This window comes from Sinohyriopsis cumingii, chromosome 3, assembly GCF_028554795.1.
Source record: "Sinohyriopsis cumingii isolate HCF-2022 chromosome 3, ASM2855479v2, whole genome shotgun sequence".
Classification (NCBI taxonomy): domain Eukaryota; kingdom Metazoa; phylum Mollusca; class Bivalvia; order Unionida; family Unionidae; genus Sinohyriopsis; species Sinohyriopsis cumingii.
This window is the reverse complement of record NC_142963.1, coordinates 80,018,122-80,036,808: the sequence shown is the minus strand read 5'-3', so window position 1 is coordinate 80,036,808 and position 18,687 is coordinate 80,018,122. Positions and strand designations below refer to the sequence as shown.

At 31.5% G+C, this 18,687-nt stretch overlaps 2 protein-coding genes across 2 annotated transcripts in view; both read right to left on the bottom strand.

Moving 5' to 3' along the window:
• LOC149803179 (uncharacterized) overlaps nucleotides 1-18,687 on the bottom strand; it is a 303,327-nt gene that overhangs the window by 199,835 nt on the left and 84,805 nt on the right. The gene's annotated exons all lie outside the window — the stretch shown is intronic.
• LOC149803180 (protocadherin Fat 4-like) overlaps nucleotides 1-18,687 on the bottom strand; it is a 137,117-nt gene that overhangs the window by 93,352 nt on the left and 25,078 nt on the right. Inside the window, exons 7-11 of the mRNA XM_089952795.1 lie at nucleotides 16,469-16,604; nucleotides 13,770-13,846; nucleotides 12,371-12,458; nucleotides 9,242-9,370; nucleotides 4,352-4,413 (exon numbers count right to left, since the gene is read on the bottom strand). Of these exons, the coding sequence (XP_089808921.1) occupies nucleotides 4,352-4,413; nucleotides 9,242-9,370; nucleotides 12,371-12,458; nucleotides 13,770-13,846; nucleotides 16,469-16,604 (492 nt within the window). The remainder of the gene's footprint in view (nucleotides 1-4,351; nucleotides 4,414-9,241; nucleotides 9,371-12,370; nucleotides 12,459-13,769; nucleotides 13,847-16,468; nucleotides 16,605-18,687) is intronic.

The window sequence follows — 18,687 nt, the reverse complement described above, 5'->3', positions numbered from 1 at the left end:
ACTTTCTGTAAAAAAGTGTCATAGTTATCAGTACTCTTATCATTCATTAGCAGTTTGCCTGCAGTCTGGGGTGCACCTTTGCAGAGGTGAAGTTTTGCAGCCATTTAACATATTACAAATTTCAACAGACTGAGTTTTGGATCATGGAAGGTGCAGACCACACAAGCTGAATCCCAGAAAAGATGGGCTAACTGAGTGAATTAATAAAAACAATGTTGTAATGGATACAATTTCAAAATGAAGTATTTCATTCTTAAACAAAAACCCTAATATACATGTTGTTAAACTAAGCCAATGTGAAGGGACTTTGTGGCATGGGGATAGAAGCTTTTTATCTACATCAATTTGGGAGTAAGCAGTCTTTTTGCCAAAATTTCAAACAAATTCTTGAGGTTTCTGTGTATAAGCACACAATATTCTAACTTGACTCCTACTGATAATATTTCACATTTTTCACTCTGGAATTTAAAGAAATACAAAATTAACAAAACAAATATAATTTGTAAAACATGTACTATGGTAAGTCACTGTGTCTAAGAGCTAAGTGAATTAAAAAATGCAAACAGTGACTGCTCAGTTTAGTTTAGTTTTCAAACTCCATCAAAAAACTACAGATATGTTGGTGGTTTCATCTCCGTCATTTACATATAGAACACATTACATATTCCAAGAAGCATTTTAGTGCATACACATTGTCTATGATACCATCTGTGTAAGAAACAAGATTTTTTGAGCTAGATAGAGGAGTACGATTTTGAGGTCAGAGTCAGAACCATTGCCACTCTGAAAGTGGTTACATATTGCCATAGTGTTTGTGTGGAAACCCCATATTAACAAGGCCATCTGTTCAAGAGAAGTAGCTATATAAAAATTTAAGGCTGGTCATCATTGCTGCCATTTTGGAGGAGGGATCAGCATCATTCTAGTCTGTGGAACGACTATATATATATATATATATATATATATATATATATATATATATATATATATATATATATATATATATATATATATATATATATATATAACAAAAGACCTATTGATTTTTAATGTTTTAAAAAAAAAACAATCAATATGACCACCTATTCAGAAGTAGTATTATCAAGTTTTTTCACATTTTGGGAGATCATTTTCATTTAGGACCAACTGCACCTCATAAGAAGTCTTGTAGTTAAAACCCCACCAGCTCTATGACCTGTTCAGGAGCAAAAACCATATCAAACTAAATGACCATCAAGGCAGTCATAATGGAGGTTTGATCAGTATCAGTTTTTAGTGTAGAAACAGCCATGTCTAGTAGTCAATCTCTTGAATGACTCCCCTGACCAGTGGCAACCTGCTTATTATGGCCATAATCCTTTGGCAATAAGTTTGTTTTCAAATGTACCTCTCTAGGACAACCACACCTTTGAATACTGCCAGCATATTAGTGCAAAAAAAAGTCCAATTTACCCCACATTACCAGGCAATTACTGGAATTTACAGAATGAAATTTCACAAATGTTTGTTGATTTCTAAATTACACAGACTAACATTTGTTCCAACAAGTACCTAATTTTATCTGTACAAAGAGGCAAAATATCAAATTATCCATGCTGCTGTTTGTTCCTTAACTGACAGGTTTTGTCACTTGGATAATTATTGGTTTTTATTAGCACTCATAATTATCAAGATAACAAAAGCTATGGATTGCTCAGCTCAAGTTAATATCATGTCCAGTCACCATTAAGTAAAAATGGTATGTTAGCCTCTTACATTATTTGTTTAGGCTCAAATAAACAGTAACAAAGAAAGAGTGAAAAAACAAGGTTTGAAAAATATGAGAAATGATTTATTTCCCTGGAAAAACTCTGTAAAAATGAACAAATAAGAACTTACAGTTTTAAGAATCAAATCCAAACAATATTCCAAGAATAATCCATGAATTAAATTTGTCAAGGTCCTAATAATGAAATGTTCTAATGAATTCAAGTTGAGTCCTGACAAAGAATCCAAGATGGAAGGCGATGATGTATACTGTATCCTTTGTGGTATTGGAATGTCTACAGTTCTGTGTTATTCACAAACAATAATCTGGTGTTTGAATTAATGAAATGTCTTTGTCCAAGAATTCGGTATGAGCACTCAGATATTTTCAGGAAAAGAATTAATCCTTTTGAATTCAAATAATCTGAATAAACATTAAAATAACTCCAAATTGACACAACAAAAGAACACCTTTACATCCCAGTGTTTTTAAGCCCGACTGAGAAAAATCTCTATAAACAATGATTATACAGTAAATTGAAATGCAAAACAAATTCCCAGATGAGGGTCAACTTTCCAGATCATTCAAGAAGTATTTAAGTATAAAAGCATGTAGTCCCAGTATGACCTTGACAAAAACCAATCATTTTACTCTAAGAATAGGATGAAAATAAAAAGTTGTTTACTTCCCTCACTGATTTCTAAATAAAGGTTGAGAACTAGGTCAGCTTTAAATGTTTACAACTGAAGAGTCAAGGTCAAACTATCTTTTGAAAAAATGTCAAGTTCCTAGTAAACAAAACTACATTTTTATTACATGTAATGTAATTAAAAATAAAAAGATTTTAAAACTTACAAATAATTAAATTAAATCAAATATAAATTAAATCAAATATGCATAACAGCTATCATGGCTCCATCTCATACACTGCAAAACATATTTGAAAGTGTACCAGATTAAAACCAGTTAATCATTTATCAAAGCACACTTCCTTTATAAACAGATCATTTCATGTAATAGCTACAGATTACTTTGTTATCTTGCCAGTGAAAGAATAAGTTGTTGCAAATAGTGTAAACTGTCATCAGATATTCCCAGTTTAGAAGGAAAAGTAAAAACCAAATGACTAAATGAGATGAGGAAGCACCCTTTAATCACTGCTGAGAAGTCTCACGTCAGAAGGATTAAAATAAGCATCATCAGTTATAATCGTCAGGGAAAATGAAATGGATAGATAATGTTATTTAGAGCCAGAAATTTTACTCTGAAATTACTGACAAGGTTCTTGAATGGTTTGGCACAATGATAGATGATTATTCATAATCAGCTTAAATAACATTAATATATATATCAATTTATCATAATGAAACCATAACATGCATGTTGTGAAATTTCAATAAAAATATTAAATATAAAAAATTTAGTTACACCTTTACTAACTTTATATACAATTATATTCAATTTTTAATCACATGTATAATCCTCTTTTAAATAGGCTATCACTGTATTACAAGAAAGAAGAGTTCTTCTTTTCTTAAACATATTCATATAACCATCCATTTGGAAGAGGTAGCTTTAACAGCAATTTTTATGTCAGGAGGTTATAATAATAAACAACGTGATGATCTCAAGTTATTTTAGGCACATGTTGCTGGTTTAGATTGAGGTTTCTCAGATAATGACATTAATGGAGGAATTGGTGGTGTGGTAAGATGATGTAATGTCAGATTATAAGGCATAGACAGTGGCTAACACTGGGATAGAGTTGTTGTAAGGAGGTTATGGCATCATTTAAGTTTAGACCAACAACAGCAGTGAAAGTGTTTTAGTGTAAACTCTATACTAATAGGACCATACCTTCATAAGTAGTTATAACAAAAATCCATGTTGGAGGACTGATTAGTGCCATTATGGAATAACTAGATATTGTAAGAAGCTGTTTAGTGAAAACCTTGTGTCTGTAACAAATTTCTTCTCCAGAAATACTGATAACAAGATGGTCACCATGTTAGCAAAACTGTAGTACAGCTCATCACCACTCCCACTTTCATTCAGGACCAACTTGACATCATGAGAAGACTCGCAGTGAAAACATATGACCATTCTTTTGGAAAAAAATACTGATAACAAGGTTTTCCAAATAGCCACCATGAAAACCATGCTACAGGTCTCATCTGCACCATTTTCATTAAGGCTTTGGAATGAACGTGTGTCAAGTTTTATGGCAATCCTTACCCCCAGTAATAAAGGAGCACTGATGAGAAATTTGTGCCAACAGACAAACAACAGGACATCATATAAGCTATTCTGGTCCTTCACAAGTAGAACTTATTACTTATAATGATTTCACTAATGGGAGATACTTTGGATGCTTTTTGGTTTTGAAAAATTCTCAAGCACTTTTGTCCAGCATTTTAAAGCTGATCTCCAGCATTCTGAGTTCATAATGTGTTTGGTTATAGTTAAGGTCATTATTTTTATTTTTAATATAAAAGTTATGTTCACAGAATAATCAAATAAGATAATAATATACTGATATTAAAATATCCCAAGGACTATAAGCAAATATTAAGGAAAGGAAGGGATACTTATGAAAATACTTACACATTACCATCAAAGATTTCATATGTTATGTTCTTATTATTGCCTTCATCCAGATCTGTGGCCTTTGTAAACAAAAATGTAATTAAACATTTTACAGTACATGCACTTTATGAGTCAATGTGATCAGAATAATGCTAGGACAATATTACTTCAGTTGATATGCATATTGTAAATCAAAAATTTCAGATGGATAATTGTTTTGAAACAAATATAGCAAGACAACTAACTCTACAATAATACAATTCACATCAACATCAACCATATATATATATATATATATATATATATATATATATATATATATATATATATATATGATGGTGGATATTCTGAATATTTATGAAGCATCAGAATCATTTCAGTCATCTGCTTTTGGCATAACTGTCAAATAATTAAAATCTTTTATCTTTTTTTTCATACCTTTTTTATTTAGATATGGGGAAATTCATTTTGACAGGATACCTCCAAGACAGTAATGTAAATACATTATACGGTATGGATACAAATTTAGTCTAAGTGATATTTATTAAGAAAAACATCTTCATGTATAATTATAACCAATGCAAAATATATGGGTTCAGCAGAAAGCTGGAAACTTATTAAAATCTGTCTCTCTTGTTACCCAAAAATTGCAAAATATTTATCTACTGGCTTAAACTTGATGTTATTACTTCAGAGATCTTACAATATTAAGAAAACCTTGAATAGACTGGTAAGTGTATAGGTGAAAAGTGTTTTGACAATCTTATGCAGGTTTGCATTGACATAAATATCTGCATGCAAGTGAACCTCCCAAACTGGAAGGTTTTCCTCCTGAGATGAGGAGTGTCTCCAATTTCTCTCAGCACTTACTAAAATCTCCCATGTGTACAAAATTATTATTGAAACTTTTGATTTTTTTCCTTTTTTTTTTCTTCTCATTTTGCTACTTCCAGTATAGTATATTAATGATAATACTGCCTGTGATCATGTGGATGTGAACAGGCTTTAACAGGGCAAGATTATATGGTTGCTATAATTTCAGGCAGCATAAAATAATTATGATTATGTCAGCAGAGTTGGTTGGCTTCGATGTTTGAAGTTTGTTGAAATGGATAATACAGTTGTAAATCCCAAAAAGTTGAAGGGACAAATTTATTATGGTTGGATTACTAAAGAGCATAAAACAGTGTCAGTTTGGCTTCAGTGTTTAATGTTTGTTAAGATATCTAAGCCTGCATTATCCCCCAAGACTAAAATGCCAAAATCTAAGCAACCAAATTATTAAACAAAACTCAATGATGGATGGAAACAATAATTTAAGTGGCTGGAATTAAATTCAAAGGACATGAATATGCATTCTAACCTGTCTGTATAGCTGGTTTTAATGTCTGTAATGGTTGAAAAAATAGCATTATCCATGATGCCATATTAATTATTCAAGCATATTAAACTGGACAACAACTACATGATCAGCCAAATCCATGTTGCAGAATCTGCATCAAATGTGGAGAAAGATATACATGCCAAGATACTGTTCCCCAACTTTATAGTTTTAAATACTCCTCTATTTATGGTAGAAGATATATTTTCAGATCTAACCAAAATAGTGTTTCCTGGCTCAGAAATTATATGGAAGTTCTCATACAAATAGATGAAAACTAGTCACAAAGTGATCCAAATTTTGGGACCCCAATTCGATAAGAAAGTCAAAGACATGAGCCACAATAAAAAACATTCAATATTCTCATTGAAAATCATGAATCTTTTGAAGCAAAAATTCCCAAACAATACTGCACATCTACCAATTTGTCTTAAGCCAACTTCTCTCTTCTGTTACATGTATGTACATGTACACTTATATTAATTTTATCATGGATTATTGAAGAATGTCTTAACAGTAAGAACTATGGCAATGAGTAACATCATATCATAGAGTTTTACAATTTTGGCATTCTAATAGAATGTGTTCAGCTATTTCTGCATGTCCCCTTGCAAAGCACCTATCATTGAAAATATCTGTGAACTGTAAAGTTCTTTAAAATAAAACATCACTGTAGTTTATACATATAAGACAGTCTTGCAGGCTGTTACAATGATTTGAAGTCAGAAGTGTCTAGTCATAAGCAGAATCAAGGTATAATGGTTCTGTGCATGTTCAATGAAAATGGGAAGGTTACAGACAAAGACTTTTAGCTACCTATTTGGGGCTAGCAGTAGCAGAAAATTCAGTATACATGACCAGAACGATCTGCATTGGTCATCACTGTCACCAGTTTTCAAAGAGCCAATCAAAATGTCAAGGATATGCATGTAGCATCACATGCCCAGTCTCTTTCTCTGGGCTTTAAAAGTTTCAGACACATGGTTTGAATCTCATCATCCAACTGTTTTTTTGTGTGCATTTATTTGTTGTTGCCTGTCAGCAGCCATACAACCAATAGTTTACTGCATACATTGTGAGGCCTACACAACACAATTTTTGTACCTGCCTTTCACCAGTTTCAATGCATCTTGACTGGGACTGCCATTGGGTAGGCTTTCTTTCCCAATCAGATACTCATATTCTACACAAATAATAATGTCATCACTGTTTCATAAAATTTTTGTACTGCTTCAACCAGGGGATCATCACACCACCTTATCTTGAGAATTCTGGAATCAGCCAAGACTATATAAATCTTGTAGGCTGTGATGAGCCTATGTCAAACTGTGGACTCGTACCAAAAAATATTTGATTTTCAAACATGGGTTTAAGTTGAATATATGTAATTATTAATAATTTGAAATAATCTCAGATCAGCTCAAAATACTCTGATGCATGGATCAGCCAGGCATAGATTTTACTTACTCTGGGATCTCTGCACTGTAATGTTGAGATCAGCTTAGCAAAGATTCTACTTAATCCAAGATCAGCACACAATACACTTTAATAGTGAGATCAGCCTAGCACTGAATTGAAATCATTCCTGTCATAAACAGTATATTTCATGAAGATTCTAGCTCTTGAGTAGCCCCCCTCCCAAAAAGTACCAGATTTTTATTTGTTTAAGTCATTGTGAAAGTATTATTATTATTATCACTTAGTGACTTCAAATAAGGACATTTAGTGTGATCAGAGGGAGTGAGGAAAAGTGCATTAGTTTATTAGTCTCCCTGTTTCTTTGTGTATTTCCTTACAAGGTATCAACTAAAATGCTCCATATTGCAAGTCTTGATCTTTATAACATTTTTTAAAACACAAATAATCTTAAATAACATTGTTGCTGTTTAGTCATGAAAATATCCAACATATTAATCATTAAAACAATGTATTGCCACAAGTTTTTATTATATTGTTTTTTTCTATTGATCACAAGAATATTCCTTATTCCATTGGGCAAACGAACCATTGGGCAAACAAACCACGAAAGTACATTGTTATTACTAATTAATTTCATATACAATGCTGCCTTGTAAGCAATCAGCAGACTTGTTCCCCTTTTAATCATATTTATTCAAAAGTCATGCTTTGTCATGTGTTGAGATAATCCACTTTATATTAATAGGCTTATGGGTTAGATGTTTTTCTGGTTGAGATTGGCTGAGACCTAGTACAAGATGCTCATATGTTCAATAATTTCTTCACAAGCATCTCTAGTATCTGTATTCTGAACTAAACTAACAACCCAGCTGAGCTTGATGCCATTTTATCATTTAAATAAGCTATGATTCCTGATGATAAAAAAATTAAATAGCTAATGATAGCAAGACTGAAGTTTTTGATATATTCCATAAGTTGAGTATTAATAATCCTCTGGATTGGATCATAATGGTCCATTAATTCTTACAAATGCTTCACCATTAATAACAAAGTTATTAAGCATATTATAAACTTAAGTATAATGAGTAGCAACTTTCCAAAAAACATGTAAGTGAGCAAATATTACATCAATCCTAAAGAAAGGAAGACAGGAGGAGCCATGAAACTACAAGACCAATGTCCACTCTACTGATATTATCAAAATTTTATCTGAAAAAGAAGTAGCTTAACAGGTCTAAGAATTTTTTCGAAACTTACTTCAAAATTTCATAAGGCACAATCAGAATTTTGAAAATATAACATGTAAAAATATGTCAACATCTCCACATTCATGCTAGTTATGAATGACCTACCTAATCAATTGAATTACTACAGTATTGATAAGGCCAGTTTGCTCAAATGACCTACCTAATCAATTGAATTACTACAGTATTGATAAGGCCAGTTTGCTCAGACATGCAATTAAGTGACTGACATTATATTTATTTAGAGATGTATTCATTGTCATTCAATATTGTAATAAATTTTTTGAAATGACAAATCCATGAAATTAGGGATCTAAGAATATACATTTATTAACCAAACTATGACATTTGATACCCATCAATTTTATGTGATTCAGAGTTCTAAAGTAAGGTGGATAAATACATGTAGTGGTTTAAACATTTAAGCTTTCCAAAGAAAAGCTTTAAATGAAATTCCTTTATTGCCAATTACATCAAAAATGGTAGTTACTTCTGTTATTCCATGTTCTGTCATAATTTTAGGCTTCCACATGTATTAGCTTCATGCTTTTATTAAAACAAATTGTGAAATAATCAGGCACAAAAAACCCAATATTGATGGAGCCAGAAAAATTAAAGCATAAGTCATAAAGATATTTCACACACATAAAACATCCGACTGAACCTAGAAAGAAATAATTACTGTTTTATTTTATTTTTTCAAACTTCACTCTTCATTAGTACAAAAATTATGACAATTTTTGAAAATGTATTTTCTGATGATAAGTTCAGAATTAATTTATTATCACCGGAGAAAGATGGTATTACTGTTTCATTGAAAAAAAGAAAAGAAAAAAGTGGTGTGGTGTGTGTGTTAATACTTACAGTTATATAACCAACATTCATTTGATTTTTGTTTTCCTCCATCAAATGAAACGTATAATTTGCATCCTGAAATACAGGACTGTTGTCATTAACATCCAGGATCTTAATAGTGATAAGTACTGATGTTACCTGGAAAACAAAAAGAATTTTATGCAAGGTAAGGTATGTCTACTATTCTGACTTATTTTGCATCCCAAGTCACTCAGATATGATTTTAAAAAATGTCACCAAATAAGTCTTTGCAAAAGACACTAATTATTGTGTTGAAAATAAACACAAGGAGTGAAACTGTAAGATAATCATAAACCATGTGATATTTTGTGAGACATCAATGGTATGCAAAAGGCTGGAAATCACACACAACACATTCAGCTACTATTCACAGTTACAACAATAATATTGGTCAAGATAGAAAAAATACTTACAAATTTGCAATATTCTAGTTCTCTCTCAGTATAATGCTGTTCAAAGAAGTCACAAAAAGTACATTGTTATATTTCAGGTGCCTTATACTAGATTATTTCATACATACTACACCTGGGACTCCATGTTTTGGTATCTTTTTTTCCTCAATAATTTGGAAGAGAAATGGTGCACAAAGAAACTAATTTTTCAACAGCATGATCCTCCTATATTTTTGACTCAACAGATGTTTCTTGATCCTATAGCCTCTGAGCACCTGGTTGTACACCAACAGTTTATTGTATGTAATATGTTTCAAGGAATTTATGATTTTTACTATTATCTTTTACATCAGTTACCTTTAGCAGAATTTTAACATCTACCTTTCTTTCTTTTGTTTTGCTGGATATTAATTCTTGAGTTATTTGGACGGGTTTATCCAAATTTTTTGAATTCTTTAAACTTGGATATTTAGAACTTTTAATCAGCACAATATATAGCTAGCGTTGTACTCACATACCATTAAACATACATACATAAGCGCATATGAATATTTATTCACACCTTTCAGTTCATTAATATATCAGTACCCATAATAGTGGTCAGGTATGGCATGCATGGTTTCCCTTCTTTTGTTTGCAAGTTAATTAATGGTCCTGCTGAACAGTTCTTAACAGTATAACATAGAAATGAACTATTATAAAGCATAAAATATCCATATTCAATACTAAAAGCCTGAAAATGCTGTAAAAAGAACATAGTGATAGCTCTTTAACTACAATTACAAGCCCACAATGTCTGACCTCTCCTTATGATCTAACACTTAAGTACAGTCATATGACATTAGCTGTATAGCATCATAAATGTAACCTTTAGAAACTCAGATTTATAGAAAGTTGCAACTATTAGTGCTATTTGATAATCCTAGCTATTACAGAGGATGAAAGGAAATAAACTAAAATATCAAGTAAACGACAGAAAGACTTTATACATGTATGTACTATGTACTTACACAGTTAATATATCTTCCAAAAGAACAGAAAGCTTCTTTAGATATACAATTCGCTTTATACAAGTTTTGATATACTTTGCATATTTCTGTCAAGATTGGATTAAGTTTAATGTCCAAAACATCATCACTTCATCATATTCTATCTAAATCCATGGTTATGCATCAATAATGACCCTATAATATGTTGAATAATATCGTTTCAAGGTCTGGGATAACTCTTGGCTCCAGATGACTCCATCAGAAAGAGTCTGAAATATATATTACTGTTACATAACATACTGCAATCATATAATTAGATCCACTTTATTCAACTGCTGATTTAAGCACCCTTTTATGCAAAACTAGCAAAACAAATGTTTGCTCTCCACAAATAAGAAATAATGAAAGAAAGAAAAATGTGAGCTTCTGTAATTAGTGCTCATAGACATCAACTAGTTTATAATCATTGCCAAATTAAGATCCTTTATGACAAATCAAAAGCATTCAAAGGCATATTGGAGGTAGGGTGAGATGGGGTACATTATTTTCCTGATTACACAAGTACACTTGTTATTCTGATTATCTCTGATGCATCAAAAGCTGTTTTTGTCATCTGTTATATCATATTAATGATAACTTGATAATACAGGATCCTTAAACAGATTTCTCCAATGACAAACATGCATATGTTCAAACATATTTGCAATTTGTTTTTGTCATATGGCACTGGGTTGTTTTTGAGTCTTTTATATATATATATATATATATATATATATATATATATATATATATATATATATATATATATATATATATATATATAATCTCTTGAATTTAAACTTGATTATAATACACAGTAGTTTATAATGTCTCCTTACAATATTATCTAGTATGTTTCTACTATATTCCCTAAACAGTATTTTCCTAATACACCAGTGCCTTTGCACTGCTGGAAGAACTTTTTTTATTATTGGTTTTAGAACATCTACTGGTATGTATAAATCCAAAAGGAAACAAAATGAGCTGTTGACATGTGACACAAAAACCATTTTGTCCATTAGTTTACACCCTGATATATAAATAAAAACATTAACATGTCTTAAATCAATCTAAATAGATTGATTACCCCATCCACTTTTGATTTTGTTAACTATAGTGCACATTTCTGGAGAAGAAAATAATTCTTCAGTAACAGAGCCATAATTTCATGTCTTGCCAGTTGTCATGATCTCAGTCCACCATTTGTTTCCTCAAAGAAATGCTGCTTTAAAATCTGCCACAGTTTTAGTCATTGCATCAAAGTTTATAAATTGAGAAAGAAATGGCTTTCAAGCAAGAGCTTTCATATAACAAGATGCAACACATCAAATTAGACTCCTACAACATGGGATTTATGTAGTTTTATATTTTGTACATCCTTATTGACAAATTGAAAATGAAATATACTGTGACCTTACTTTTCTTTAAGATACTGAGTTTGTTTTCAGAGTTATATTTGATAATTGAGATAACTTGGCTTTTTTAAAATATCATTTGCTATAGATTATTGTCTATAATGTAGATTTATCATTAGGTAGGATTTAAAGTTGTCCAAAGGTGCTGTAATTGAGGAAACAGTAAAAGGTAATATATCCACTACACATATATATAATGCATCGGATAATTAAAATTATGAAACTCTTTTGAAACATGGAAAATTACTTATAAGATAAACAAGAATATGTCATATTGCTTACATGCTTGCCATCAAATACTTGAACTGTAATGTTATACAGTTCAGTGTGTTCTCGATCAAGGAGTTCTGTCACATAAATAACACCAGAGCTACAATATATAAAAGAAAATCAACAACATGCATACTGTAGAGTTATAAATTCAAGAATTTATATTAGCCCTTAAGATAACATTTGCTTGACCATTTTTAATTTTCAGTGTTGTTAAATATATATTTGAATCATTATTACTTAAAATATAAATAATTTGTTCCTATTAATTTAGCAAGCCTGATCAGGTTGGACTAAATTTATGGAGAATATTTTAGCATCTCATAGCAACAATTACAATAATTGATTTTTTTATGTCCTTAAGCTTTAATTAGACCTTCCATTCCTTTTAAACTCAGAAAAAGACTTTCTGTAAATAATATGAACATTGCAAACATATAATGAAGGCTTTAAAATGAAAATTTCATATTTAAGAACCAATGTCAGTCATGCCATTTCTCCAGATCTTTTGACTTCAAAACAAAAAATCTCTTTCTCTCCATATGAAACATGTTTTTGTTATTCTTTTTAAACGAAATGAATCAGGTGTTTACCATACAGAGTACAACAGCACTGCCATCTACATCTCACATATGAGTCAAGAAGTTTTTTTAAACCTACCTCCACTGCAAATCACAATTGAAATATGAATGTTTGTGATTAAGGATTTAGCCTGTTGAACAGTTGTTAGCAATACTAAATTTACTAACATAGAAAAGCTGGGACACAGTATTATCCTTCCACTTTTTGTAGATACATAGTACTACACAGTTTTTTTTCTTTCCATTTCCATTCAAACTAAAAGTGTACTTGGAATCATTTTTCAGTTCCGATTTATCTCTTTAGATGAACATCAAAATTTAAATTTTAACCTGTCAAAATCTCATCAAATGTCTACCCAGGCTTCAGCATCTTTGCAGCTTTGTGACTTTTTATTGTCATAATTTAATAAATAAATAAATGATATTCTTGTTTTAATTGATCTGCAAATTTTAAGTTATAAATATCAGATGGTTCCAATTCTGTATATATGAAATTATCCAAAGAATTCATTACTTCTGTGCATTAGAGATTACTGAAAAATTCAAACTCACTATTACCATACAAATACTTTATTAATGTCCTTAAACAACTTTAACAACTTAAAGCATCAATGTCTTTAAAATATATTTTGTTGTACTTTGCATTACATTTCAATTTATAGTTCATTTACTATGCTATCAAAGTATCCTGTTGTTTTTATAAAAAGGCCAAGAAATGTGGTCCCTGTTAGGAAAGTTTCACTGTATAAATAAATATGTAAATAAGTATTCCATATGCATACAAATAAATGAAACTATCACAAAGAATGCAATAAAATGAATGATCTTACATTGGGTCTACTTTAAAATGTCCATCGCCTCCAGTAATATTATATTTCAGAACGTCAAAGGGGTCGTTATCTGAGGCCTACAAAAACAAAATTGATATTGCAGTATCAAACACAAGTTTGTCATAAATGCAATTAAAAGATCCCAAAAATTGGTAATATACATTCTTCCATATTTGAAGGCTGGATCAGAAACCAAGCATGGGGGGAGGGGGGGGAATGATTGACTTGTTATTTTCACTATTTTGCTGAAATATTAAAGTACAAATAGCATATAAGTCCTCTCTGGCACTGTATATTAAATGAAATTAACTATTCTCATTTATTTTTTGCATATTGATCATTGTATGTAATTGTGATCAATCGTACTGTGAGCCAAATCTCAATCACCTGGTAATTTTTCGGCTTGCACCTGTTTATTAGTATTTCTTGATACAAGCTAGTAAGTGAAACAACAAATTCAAGTGCAAAAGGTGATGTGAATTCAAAACAGAAAGTGTGAAAATGAAACCAGACACCATAATCCAGCTTTTAAATCATGGCCTGAACTTTCTAGGGTTGTTTAGCAAAGGTTCCACACACATATGTACTGTGATCCATAGTATTATTTTTCTCTTTATCTTTGTGGAAGAACACAGAAGGACAGTGGTTCTTTACTGTTAAATCCCCAAGTTTGGAAACCCCACATGTAACATGGGTATAGTCAGAGATTCAGTGAAAGAGGCTACAGTAAGATTTATAAAAGCTATCTACTTAATTTTCATTTAGTCCTTATTGATCATAATACACTATGACATAGATTCACATACATATACAGTATCATGTTCTCAGTATATGACATATTCCGCTTCAGTTTAAAGCCTTGTTTACAGCTTATCCCAGTAGAATGTGACTGTCATACTGAGGCACTTTCTAGCAAGGGAACACTGCAGCCTATAATGTATCGCAACAAGCAAAATATTTTAAAACTTCTGACATGAACACTACATACAGTATGTGTATGTAAGTTATGGTGGAGTTTTATTTTAAAAAACAAGAGTCTTTCACTCCTCAGTATACTGTTTGCAGGAATCCTAGAATCTGTTTCATCTTGTTAAGTGATGAGTATTTAAACCATTTATAATAATCTTTAGAAACTCCAAAATAGTACATTTGGTAATAAAACAATTTCTTTTTAGTTCAACGTTTTCACTAGATATCAATCTGATTGATACCATTTCATCTATGACTAGATAGAGGTACCAAAGGAAGCCCTTTAGGGAAAACCTCATGCCACTATAATCATCAGCTAAACAAAGTTTTCAAGATCCAGGACACCAACACAGCAATATTGTATATCTGAATGGAACTTTTTCATTGTATATCATAAGAAATCTTTTAGTGAAAAATCAAATGTCACTATGGCAAACCATTTAGGAAAAGTGACCATAACAAGCTTTTCCACCTGATGAAAATAGTGGCCATATTGTATGTCAGACTGACATCATTTCATTTTGGACCAACCTGAGATGATTCGAAGTGTCAAGATGAAAACCCCTTGTAGCTTTTTTTATGAATTTAAGGAGCAAGAACAACACCAGTGACCATGTTAGAGGTCAGATCAGCATCATTTTCATTTAGGATTAAATACACACCATAGGAAGTCTTTTAGTGAAAGCACCATGTAAATATGGCCATTTGTTCAAGAGTACGAGGAATAACAGTATTTTCAAAATGGCTGACATAAAAGCCATTATTGTAAATGTCAGATCAGCGCCATTTTAATTTAAGAGCAGCTTGACTTCACAAAAAAGCTTTCAGTGACCCCCCCCCAAAAAATAACAAATTTGAATAGAATGACAACAACAAATTTGCTTTTCACTTGGATTTAACAAGCAGTTTAATTTTATGTCCATGTGTGCAAAGGCCAAAGGATATAATTCCAAACTCTCAATGTGCTGGTAAGTTACCGAATAGGATGAACTACGTCATTATGTTGTCGGATAGAAAAAAACTAACCCATAGTGTTTGCAATATGGCTCTGTGTTAGTATGGAAAGTCCATTAAGCATGAACGGTGAAGTAGATGCCAGTATTAGTGCCATTTTGGTCACAGTCAGGTTAGAAATTATAAATCAATGATTCATTTGACTTAGTTCTGTGTACTTTTTATAACATTAAACATTTTCGTTATTGAAATCGGTAGGGGGTACAAACAAACGGGGATATAAATGAGACTATAGTAATAACCAAATATTCAACATGGCCATCATAGCAGTCATATTGGTTGTCAGATTGGCACCATTTTCACTGTAACCAACTTGACTTCATAATAAGCCTTTTGGTGAATTCCCTATGTTCATATGACTGTCTATTATGGAGAAGTAGCAATAACAAGATTTTGAAGATGGCTGTAATGGTGACCATACTAGAATTTGGAGGATCACAAATTTTACTTAGAATGACCTAAACCTTGTTTGAATCTGTTTATAAAGTTTCATGGTATTCCTCACACAGCCTGGTTAAGAGTAGAGATAATAAACTTGTACTAATGGATGTGAATCACACAAACTCTAATGGTCTGTGACTGACAGAGCTGGGAATGGATGATCTTTTTATTCTTGTTGTTTAAAGTATTGTATTAAAACACAGATATCATCACAAAATACTGACAGATATAAAATACTGAACATGATTTATAAAGGAAAAAATACTGATACCTACATTTACTTGCAGGAGTATGTATTGGAGTTCAGAGCCTTCTGAAATGTTGAACTGAGAACCATTTGGAGGGGTGAATATCTCAGGCCGGAACATATTGACATCAAGCACATTGATGACAGTTTCACATGTATTAGATCTATGACAAAAAGAATCAAACGACTTCATTATTTTAACAAAACAGTAAGAAATAGAAAAGAAAAGAAAAAAACGAACTGGACAAAAAAATATTTAATTTTGTCATTAATAAAAAACAGTTATTTCGTGACAACCATGCACACCCATACACATATAATAATAATAATAATAATAATAATGAGTTTATTTAAGAAGGTAACTCAGTTGCATGAACTAATCTACCTGTATGCCTTCTGTTATGTTCAATATGCAAAGTATATTTTGCACAATTAAAGAATTTAGTTACGCTGAAGTTCATAACAGAGGCACAAGCATCAGTCAGCATATAACATTAAATATAACATTTTGTATTGAAAATTTCATCTGAGAAAAAAACAATGTATATGCAGAAAAAGGCAGAAGGTATTTATATTACTTAGAACTATTTGACTTTTGTCTAAAGATTTCATCCATTTACGACATTGATTATAAAAAGAAATGCTAGGAGCCTGCCTTATGTCACTTGGAATGTTGTTACATACCAGTGGACCAGTATATTAAGAACTCTTTTTAAACAATTCCTTCCTCTGCTTTTGTATAATGTAATTTACTTCTGACAGACATTCAATTTCAAGTACCATCAGGATGCATCTCTTTGTTGAAAGATTTTGCTTAGGCAGATAGCAATGGGTTTTCTGGATACTTTCTTTATAAATTTGGCCTTTCTTAAGAATAGTGTGTGTGAGTGTGATTTGGATGTTTAACTTGGCTTTAACAATTTTCTGTCATATTGCTATGATGTCTGCAGTGTGGCAGTTTATAGTGATGTTGAGCACAGGGGCATTATGCCGCAGACATGTAGCATGATGTCCCACCCAGTCACATTATCCTGACACCAGCTAGGACCACCAGTCCTAACACTAACCTCTTAATGCTGAGCACCTAGCGATTTGTTAGTACCATTTTTGTAGGTCTTTGGTATGACTCGGCCGGGGTTTGAACCCATGACCTAAAGCATCCAAGCTGGATGCTCTAACCACTAGGCCACTGAAGTGGTCTCTTACAAATATGTTTTAAATATCATAGTAACATTTCTGCATAACTCACTGTGTCCTGAAAACTATCTATACAACAATTTAGAACAAAATGGCATACCTTCTTTAGAAGTCTTAGAGTTTTGTTGTGTTCAGTTAGATGTATTACCCCAAATTACATTGCAGTAGTCCAGATATGGCTGAATATAGCTTTTATAAAAGATGACCCTATACTGGAAAGGAATAAATGTTCTGATTTTTTTAAGTAGCCAAAGATAAGAATTATATATTTTTGATACATGTTTAACACAAATAGACCAAGTTAAATTTTTTATAGAAATATACAGAAAACTTTATCATGAGAGGTAATTTTTGTCACTATCTTTTTTTGTTATTTTCAAGTTCGGTTTCATTTTTTTTTCTTTCTCCAACATAAAGTGTAATTTGCATAGGGATCAGTGGATGAAATTGAATTTTGTATCCTGAGAGATAAGTCATTAATATAAAGAGAGGTTTATATTTGTCAACTGTCAATGCCTATGATGATGAAGGCAAATAAGGTAAGGTGGCAGATTTTGGTACTTCTGCTGATGTGTAAGGGAGTACTTCTAATGATGCAAGCATGTATCAGTTTCAGTTTCATAACTACCCGAGCAACAGTGTCAGCCAAAAGTGAACTAAACAGAAAAGACTGACACAGGCACTATAGCATTGTATTATTACTCTATGGTCTTAAAATAAGTACCAGTAAAAGAAAAGAATGAGATGCAACAAGCATAAAATTCAACAAATAATTTATTTCCCTTGAATAACTTATAGTGCTGTGAATTAAATCCTAAAAAATCCTAGAATTACACACATAACATTTAAAGTTATGAATAAACTTTAATGGAAATCCAAACTAAATAAACTAAATCCAGTGCTGGAAGAGTTGATATGCCTGTGATGGCCTGTGTAAAAGTGATGTGTCAAAAGTCTTTTCTTGGATCACATTAATATAATCCAAGAACATATCCTTATTTGAAATTTCACTTTAAATTCAAGTCTCTATTTCCAAGAATGTTTTTCTTT